We start from the raw sequence: 8,698 nt of genomic DNA on the forward strand, positions 1-8,698 counted from the left end.
AGTGTATCTCCATGACCACCCCAGGCCTGACCCTCCTGTGTGACTGGGGGACTAACCTGCGTGCCTGGAGGAGGGATACCCCCTAGTGCCTTATTACACCCTCCAGGGACCTCAGCGCGGCTCAGGGATCACAAGTAGTCCCACAGAACAGGATGATTCCATTGTTTGCTTTTCTATACTAAGGTCATCTATATTTTTCTATACATTTTTGTTTTCCCTGCATCCTGTACAGACAGGAAGCAGGAAGAGTGATTTTTTCGCAGATAGAGACCCCCTTCCTGTCTGTCTCTCTAGAGGGTATTCTATATTATTATAACTTTTTTAAACTTTGTTATATTCAGAAGGATTTTTATTCACGCTGTTACCAAACAAAGAATGTATCAACAACAGCCGGACCAATGACTGTGACCGTTACTGCTGGACAACCAGGAAGTCCCCAGTGCTGGACCAACCAGAGGGCCCGTTGGGTGGAGGTGGGGTCTGGTCTGCACTGTGTGAAGAGCACTGGTTGAGCCCAGGTCAGAGTTCACTCTGAAGGAGAGTGTTACCATGTTACTGTTCCACAAATAAAGAGTGTTGAGTATAGAACAGTGGTGTGGTGTGTCTGTACAGGGTGAGGGAGGGAGGGAGGGAGGGAGGGAGGGAGGGAGGGAGGGAGGGAGGGAGGGAGGGAGGGAGGGAGGGAGGGAGGGAGGGAGGGAGGGAGGGAGGGAGGGAAGAGAAGTAAAGTAAAGTAAAGTAAAGTAAAGTAAAGTAGAGGAAATGAGTGAAGGTAGGAGGGAAGGAAGGAAACATACTGTGTAAAAGGACACATCTTAAGCAGCCTGTAATATTACACGTGCAGATCCCCCTCTGGATCACCAGGGGGTGGTGGAGCGTAAACCAGCTGTGACAACCGGGACTCTAACAATGACCCTCTAGTGGCCTTCCCACTCAGAGAGCAGACATGTACAGTTATTTGTTTATTTGATAGAAAGGAATTTATTTAGATGACAAAAACATCAAACACTCAACAACTTGACACATCTTCAAAGGGTAATTAAGGGTTAGGGTTAGCTGTGTGTGTGTCTACCTCTATGTGTGTGTGTGTCAGTGTCAGCCTCCAGGAGGGGTGTGTGTGTGTGTATGTGTGTGTGTGTCAGTGTCAGCTCCCAGGAGGGGTGTGTGTGTGTGTATGTGTGTGTGTGTCAGTGTCAGCTCCCAGGAGGGGTGTGTGTGTGTGTATGTGTGTGTGTGTCAGTGTCAGCTCCCAGGAGGGGTGTGTGTGTGTGTCAGTGTCAGCTCCCAGGAGGGGTGTGTGTGTGTGTGTGTGTGTGTGTGTGTGTCAGTGTCAGCTCCCAGGAGGGGTGTGTGTGTGTGTGTGTGTGTTTGTGTCAGTGTCAGCTCCCAGGAGGGGTGTGTGTGTGTGTGTGTCAGTGTCAGCTCTCAGGAGGGGTGTGTGTGTGTATGTGTGTGTGTGTCAGTGTCAGCTCCCAGGAGGGGTGTGTGTGTGTATGTGTGTGTGTGTCAGTGTCAGCTCCCAGGAGGGGTGTGTGTGTGTGTATGTGTGTGTGTGTCAGTGTCAGCTCCCAGGAGGGGTGTGTGTGTGTATGTGTGTGTGTGTCAGTGTCAGCTCCCAGGAGGGGTGTGTGTGTATGTGTGTGTGTGTCAGTGTCAGCTCCCAGGAGGGGTGTGTGTGTGTGTGTGCGTGTGTCAGTGTCAGCTCCCAGGAGGGGTGTGTGTGTGTGTCAGTGTCAGCTCCCAGGAGGGGTGTGTGTGTGTGTGTCAGTGTCAGCTCCCAGGAGGGGTGTGTGTGTCAGTGTCAGCTCCCAGGAGGGGTGTGTGTGTGTGTGTCAGTGTCAGCTCCCAGGAGGGGTGTGTGTGTGTGTGTCAGTGTCAGCTCCCAGGAGGGGTGTGTGTGTGTGTGTCAGTGTCAGCTCCCAGGAGGGGTGTGTGTGTGTGTGTCAGTGTCAGCTCCCAGGAGGGGTGTGTGTGTGTGTGTCAGTGTCAGCTCCCAGGAGGGGTGTGTGTGTGTGTGTCAGTGTCAGCTCCCAGGAGGGGTGTGTGTGTGTGTGTCAGTGTCAGCTCCCAGGAGGGGTGTGTGTGTGTGTGTCAGTGTCAGCTCCCAGGAGGGGTGTGTGTGTGTGTGTCAGTGTCAGCTCCCAGGAGGGGTGTGTGTGTGTGTGTCAGTGTCAGCTCCCAGGAGGGGTGTGTGTGTGTGTGTCAGTGTCAGCCTCCAGGAGGGGTGTGTGTGTGTGTGTGTGTCAGTGTCAGCTCCCAGGAGGGGTGTGTGTGTGTGTGTGTGTCAGTGTCAGCTCCCAGGAGGGGTAAGTATATGGTAGTCGGTGAGCAGCAGGAAGCTGTTCTCCCTGATCCTCCTGACTCTGAGCAGATCTCCGCACTCCTGCACCCGAACCACCCCCGCCACGCCCCCGGCCCCGCCCCCGGCCCGGTCCAGCCCCCCCAGGGTGACCTGGGTTCGCTTGCCACAGTACCTCTTATACAGGCAGCGCAGCAGCCAGCCCAGCACCAGGACCAGGGCGGCCCAGCAGGCCAGCTGCAGCCCCAGCGCGGGGGCAGGGCCCGGGGGGACGGGGCCCGGGGGATGGGGTCCTCCATCTGGAGCTCCTGGGGGAGGCCGTCTGGGCGGGGGGACTTCCTGGTGGATGTGTGACCTTTGACCTTTGGTGGTGCCGTGGGGGTGGGGGGGGAAAGGGGAGGGGGGGGCGTGGTGGGAGCGTCGAGGGGCGTGGGGGGGCTCCGGGTGAGAGGTGGAGGAGGAGGGAGAGAAGGAGAAAGATGGGTTTGGGTTGGAGGTTGGAGTGGCGAGGTTAAGGGAGGTGGGAGAGACAGGGTGTGGAGGGGGAGTTAAAGAGTTATATACAGGGTGTGGAGGGGTAGTTAGAGAGTTATCTAGAGGGTGTGGAGAAGTTGTTAGAGAGTTATCTAGAGGGTGTGGAGGGGTAGTTAGAGAGTTATCTAGAGGCCGGGGAGGGGTAGTTATAGAGTTATCTACAGGGTGTGGAGAGGTTGTTAGAGAGTTATCTACAGGGTGTGGAGGGGTAGTTAGAGAGTTATCTACAGGGTGTGGAGGGGTAGTTAGAGAGTTATCTACAGGGTGTGGAGAAGTTGTTAGAGAGTTATCTACAGGGTGTGGAGAGGTTGTTAGAGAGTTATCTACAGGGTGTGGAGGGGTAGTTAGAGAGTTATCTACAGGGTGTGGAGGGGTAGTTAGAGAGTTATCTACAGGGTGTGGAGAAGTTGTTAGAGAGTTATCTAGAGGGTGTGGAGGGGTAGTTAGAGAGTTATCTAGAGGGTGTGGAGGGGTAGTTAGAGAGTTATCTAGAGGGTGTGGAGGGGTAGTTAGAGAGTTATCTAGAGGGTGTGGAGGGGTAGTTAGAGAGTTATCTAGAGGCTGTGGAGGGGTAGTTAGAGAGTTATCTACAGGGTGTGGAGGGGTAGTTAGAGAGTTATCTAGAGGGTGTGGCGGGGTAGTTACAGAGTTATCTAGAGGGTGTGAAGGGGTAGTTAGAGAGTTATCTACAGGGTGCGGAGGGGTAGTTACAGACTTATCTAGAGGGTGTGGAGGGGTAGTTAGAGAGTTATCTAGAGGGTGTGGCGGGGTAGTTACAGAGTTATCTAGAGGGTGTGGAGGGGTAGTTAGAGAGTTATCTAGAGGGTGCGGAGGGGTAGTTACAGAGTTATCTAGAGGGTGTGGAGGGGTAGTTACAGAGTTATCTAGAGGGTGTGAAGGGGTAGTTAGAGAGTTATCTACAGGGTGCGGAGGGGTAGTTACAGACTTATCTAGAGGGTGTGGAGGGGTAGTTAGAGAGTTATCTAGAGGGTGTGGCGGGGTAGTTACAGAGTTATCTAGAGGGTGTGGAGGGGTAGTTACAGAGTTATCTAGAGGGTGCGGAGGGGTAGTTACAGAGTTATCTAGAGGGTGTGGAGGGGTAGTTACAGAGTTATCTAGAGGGTGTGGCGGGGTAGTTACAGAGTAATCTAGAGGGTGTGGAGGGGTAGTTAGAGAGTTATCTAGAGGGTGCGGAGGGGTAGTTACAGAGTTATCTAGAGGGTGTGGAGGGGTAGTTACAGAGTTATCTAGAGGGTGTGGAGGGGTAGTTACAGAGTTATCTAGAGGGTGTGGAGGGGTAGTTAGAGAGTTATCTAGAGGCCAGGGAAGGGAAGTTAAAGAGTTACTTAAAGGTTGTGGAGGGGTAGTTACAGAGTTATCTAGAGGGGGTGGAGGGGTAGTTAGAGAGTTATCTAGAGGCTGTGGAGGGGTAGTTATAGAGTTATCTACAGGGTGTGGAGGGGTAGTCAAAGAGTTATCTACGGGGTGGGGAGGGGTAGTTAGAGGCTGGGAAGTGGTAGTTAGAGGCTGGGGAGGGGTAGTTAGAATGTAGAGAGGCTGGGGAGAGGCAGGTAGAGGCTGGTGCGAGGCAGGTAGAGGCTGGGGAGGCTGGGGAGAGTTAGGTAGAGGCTGGGGAGAGGTAGGTAGAGGCTGGGGAGAGGCAGGTAGAGGCTGGGGAGAGGCAGGTAGAGGCTGGTGCGAGGCGGGTAGAGGCTGGAGAGGTTGTCTTGGGTTGGGGTTCACTTGTTCCTTCTGAGGTCCTGAGGTTGCAGGGCTGCCCTCCTCAGTGCCTGTCTCACCTGCTGGGGGAAACAGACCATCACCATGACAACACACAAACTGGTATTTTATTATTATTGTTATTGTTGTTATTATTATTTGGCAACAAGTTTACCAGCTCCTAGCTTGACGCCTGACGTTGCTGAGACAACCTGCTTGTCAGAAGGGTGTGAGTGCTCTCCACCTCCAGTGGTGTTAGCGAGGCCCTCCCAACTACGACTCCCATCATGCACCACGGATGATTTAATCCCAGTCCAGTACACAAAATAGGACTGCACCACGGTGATGCTGTGTGTGTGTGGGGGGGAACAGAAGAGAGAAAGAAATTAGAAAGTGTAGTACGAGTATCCCCACTCCTCCTCCTCCCCCCTCCTCCCCCCCTCCTCCCTCCTCCTCCTCCTCCCCCCTCCTCTTCCTCCCCCCTCCTCCCTCCTCCTCCTCCTCCCCCCTCCTCTTCCTCCTTCCCCCCCCTCTCCTCCTCCTCCTCCTCTTCCTCCTCCCCCACCCCCCCTCCTCCTCCCCCTCCTCCCTCCTCCTCCTCCTCCTCCCCCCTCCTCCCTCCTCCTCCTCCTCCCCCCTCCTCTTCCTCCTTCCCCTCCCCTCTCCTCCTCCTCCTCCTCTTCCTCCTTCCCCACCCCCCCTCCTCCTCCCCCCTCCTCCCTCCTCCTCCTCCTCCTCCCCCGCTCCTCCCTCCTCCTCCTCCCCCCTCCTCTTCCTCTTTCCCCCCTCTCCTCCTCCTCCTCCTCCTCCTCCTCCTCTTCCTCGTCCCCCACCCCCCCTCCTCCTCCCCCCTCCTCCCTCCTCCTCCTCCCCCGCCTCCTCCTCCCCCCCCCTCCTCTTCCTCCTTCCTCCTCCTCCTCCTCCCTCCCTTCCACCCTCCCTCCTCCTCCTCCTCCTCCTCCTCCCCCCTCCTCCTCCTCCTCCTCCTCCCTCCTCCCCCACCCCCCCTCCTCCTCCCCCTTCCTCCCTCCTCCTCCTCCTCCTCCTCCCCCTCCCCCTCCTCCTCCTCCTCCCCCCTCCCCCTCCTCCTTCTCCTCCCTCCCTTCCACCCTCCCTCCTCCTCCTCCTCCTCCTCCTCCCCCTCCTCCTCCTCCTCCTCCCTCCTCCCCCACCCCTCCTCCCTCCTCCTCCCCCTTCCTCCCTCCTCCTCCTCCTCCTCCTCCCCCCTCCCCCTCCTCCTCCCTCCTCCTCCTCCTCCCCCTTCCTCCCCCCTCCTCGTCCTCCTCCTCCTACCCCCCGCCCTCTCCTCACTAGAAGTGCAGGTCTCCCAGTGTTGTGTCAGGGGCCCTCCAGATGAACGACAGGTGTCTCTTGGCCAGCTTGTCTGAGTGTGTGAGGGCGTCGACCCCCTCTGGGCAGCGGAGGGTGTGTGTTCCTGGGGGGGTCAGCATCCAGGTTCCCCCCACTCTGCCCCCCTCCTCTCCCCGGGCCTGCAACAGGAACCCCATGAAGTGTCGCGAACTCCGAACTGTAACTATGACAACAAAGAATACAGTAAACATTAAAAGGTGAGTAAAAGGTGTATTAATGTCTCAATATCACTTGAGGCCCAACAGGTGTAGTAATGGCTACCTTTTACTTCAGTACATGTCAGAGTCAATACTTCCTTACTTGACTGAAACAGTGTTGTCACAACATCAACTACCAGAGTCTTTTTAAACATGAGTATCTGCACTTCTACCTGTGTGAAGGATGTGTGTACTTTTGCCATCTCTGGTGTGTGTGTGTTACCCACCTGTCAGTATGTCCCCAGGCAGGTAGGAGTGTGTGTGTGTGTGTGTGTGTTACCCACCTGTCAGCATGTCCCCAGGCAGGTAGGAGTGTGTGTGTGTGTGTTACCCACCTGTCAGCATGTCCCCAGGCAGGTAGGAGGAGGCGGATGTGCGGAGGGATACGTGGCTGTGCTGGGGATCCTGGGGCTGAGTGCGGATGTGACCGGGACTCATTCCCGCGCAGGAGGCGGAGCTAGCGCCATGGGAGAACCCCATAGTGGGAGGAGCCAGGCAGGAAGACACGCCCATCCACAGGAACATGGGAATTAGCATTTTAGCTAAACAGGAGACATGGTCACAGGTAGTTACAGGTAATAGATGATTATCTATCATCACTATCATCACCACCATCATCTGTATCATTGTCCTCACAATCATCATCACCAACATCACCCCCACCATCATCACCACCATCATCACCACCATCATCACCACCATCATCCCCACCATCATCATCATCACCACCATCATCACCATCATCATCATCACCATCATCACCAACATCATCACCACCATCATCACCACCATCATCCCCACCATCATCATCAACATCATCATCACCATCATCATCATCATCATCATCACCATCATCATCATCATCATCATCATCATCATCATCATCATCATCATCATCATCATCATCATCATCATCATCACCATCATCACCATCACCACCATCATCATCATCATCACCACCATCACCACCATCATCACCATCATCACCATCATCATCATCATCACCACCATCATCACCATCATCATCACCATCATCACCAACATCATCACCACCATCATCACCACCATCATCCCCACCATCATCATCATCACCATCATCATCATCATCATCATCACCATCATCACCATCATCACCACCATCACCATCATCATCATCATCACCATCATCATCATCATCATCACCATCACCACCATCGGGGTTCTTGACATGAACTAACCTTGTTTCTCTGATCAGCTTCTTTATTCCAAGTCAGTCTATCTGTTGTGTCTGTGTTCAGCTTTGTAGAAGGTTCTCCTGGGTTCTCCAGGCTAGAGGGTTCTCCAGGGTAGAGTTCCGTTCAGTAAAAGGTTCTCCTGGGTTATCAGGGTAGAGGGTTCTCCAGGGTAGAGAGTCCTGTTCAGTAGAAGGTTCTCTTGGGCTCTCAGGGTAGAGGGTTCTGTTGTGTAGGTCAGATGTCCTGTAGGAGCTGAGGGTGACTGCCTATCCCTATCCCCATCCCTTCCCTCCTCCCCCCTCCTCCCCCCTCCTCCCCCATACAGGATGTGCACCAGCTGGAGCCATGCCCCTCCAGGATCTCTCTCTTTTCATCCACTGTTTCTCTCTGTTTTCTAAACTCTATCCCTCTTTTTCGCTACAAAAGTGTGTGAGTGTGTGTCTGTGTGTCTGTGTGTGTCTCTGTGCCTGTGTGTCTGTGTCTGTGTCTGTGTGTGCCTGTGTGTGTGTCTGTGTGTGTGTCTGTGTGTGTGTGTCGCCCCCTGCAGGCCAAGATGGAACCTTGCATTATAGGGGGATGACAAACCAAGAACCTTAAAGCTGTCATCTTCCTCACCGCTCTCTTCCTCTCCTGTTCCTCCTCCTCCCCCCTCCTCCCCTGTTCCCCCCCCCCCCCTCCCAGCTGAGAGATGATCTTTACATGATCTCTGAGTGTCTCATTCTGTCAACATGTTTATAAACAGTCTCTAAGCGCTGGTGCGGTGAGCGCGTTAAGGCACTGTGGCGGGAAGAGGACCGTTTAGCCACTTCTGCGGATTCATGTTTACACGACAGTCTGGAGAAACAAAGCATTTCTGAACGGAAGTTGTTGCCTCGTGTAAATACCGAGTGAACTCGCGCTTTAAGACAGTATTCTTATCTGCTGCGCTTGTCTCCTGTCTGTGTGTGTGAGAGAGAGAGAGAGAGAGAGAGAGAGAGAGAGAGAGAGAGAGAGAGAGAGAGAGAGAAAGAGAGAGAGAGATAGAGAGAGAGAGTGCGCGCGCGCGTGCGCTTGTGTCCTCTGTTGCTCTTGCCCTTTGATCCCGTTACGGACCCGCTCGCTCTAGCAACATCATCTCGCCCCGCTTTCTTGTCGCGGGACCCGGGAAGCAGCATTCTACCGACAGTGACTGATCTCGTCTGCCCCGGTGCAGTGCCCTCTCCTTCCACTCCCGGGGACACGGTGAGCGCGGCGACATTTACACCGTTCGACTAGGCTACTCTTCCTCCCGTACAAGAGGAAGAATGTAAGAGCGATATGCCCCGGAAAAAGCAGGGACAGCCTCAGCACCTCAGCTCCGGTAAGTGTGTTTGTCGGATTAGCGT

The 8,698-nt window shown here is 54.5% G+C and overlaps 2 protein-coding genes across 4 annotated transcripts in view; one reads left to right on the plus strand and one right to left on the minus strand.

Moving 5' to 3' along the window:
* Positions 1 to 588, plus strand: part of slc10a7 (solute carrier family 10 member 7) — a 7,864-nt gene extending 7,276 nt beyond the window's left edge. For all 3 annotated transcript variants that reach the window (XM_084691804.1, XM_084691805.1, XM_084691803.1), the window contains one exon: positions 1 to 588. This exon is cut by the window's left edge and continues 44 nt beyond it. The gene's annotated coding sequence lies outside the window, so the exon portion shown is untranslated.
* Positions 589 to 2,290: 1,702 nt separating this feature from the next.
* On the minus strand, positions 2,291 to 6,657 carry reeld1 (reeler domain containing 1). The gene is made up of 5 exons (XM_084692047.1): positions 6,456 to 6,657; positions 5,864 to 6,086; positions 4,728 to 4,900; positions 4,633 to 4,635; positions 2,291 to 2,892 (listed from the first exon to the last, which is right to left on the minus strand). Exons 1-5 carry the CDS (start codon positions 6,655 to 6,657, stop codon positions 2,291 to 2,293), a joined length of 1,203 nt encoding a protein of 400 aa, XP_084548173.1.
* Positions 6,658 to 8,698: the final 2,041 nt, after the last annotated feature.

Source organism: Hypomesus nipponensis, chromosome 25 (genome assembly GCF_054491055.1).
Source record: "Hypomesus nipponensis isolate SF chromosome 25, ASM5449105v1, whole genome shotgun sequence".
Classification (NCBI taxonomy): Eukaryota; Metazoa; Chordata; class Actinopteri; order Osmeriformes; family Osmeridae; genus Hypomesus; species Hypomesus nipponensis.

Excerpts from the sequence above, each read along its gene's own strand:
- reeld1 (XM_084692047.1), bottom strand. The coding sequence starts at position 6,657 with ATGCTAATTCCCATGTTCCTGTGGATGGGCGTGTCTTCCTGCCTGGCT. Across the intron at positions 6,087-6,455 it reads GCCTGGGGACATGCTGACAG|TTACAGTTCGGAGTTCGCGA; the intron begins GTGGGTAACACA and ends TTGTTGTCATAG. Across the intron at positions 4,901-5,863 it reads CTGGGAGACCTGCACTTCTA|CATCACCGTGGTGCAGTCCT; the intron begins GTGAGGAGAGGG and ends ACACACACACAG.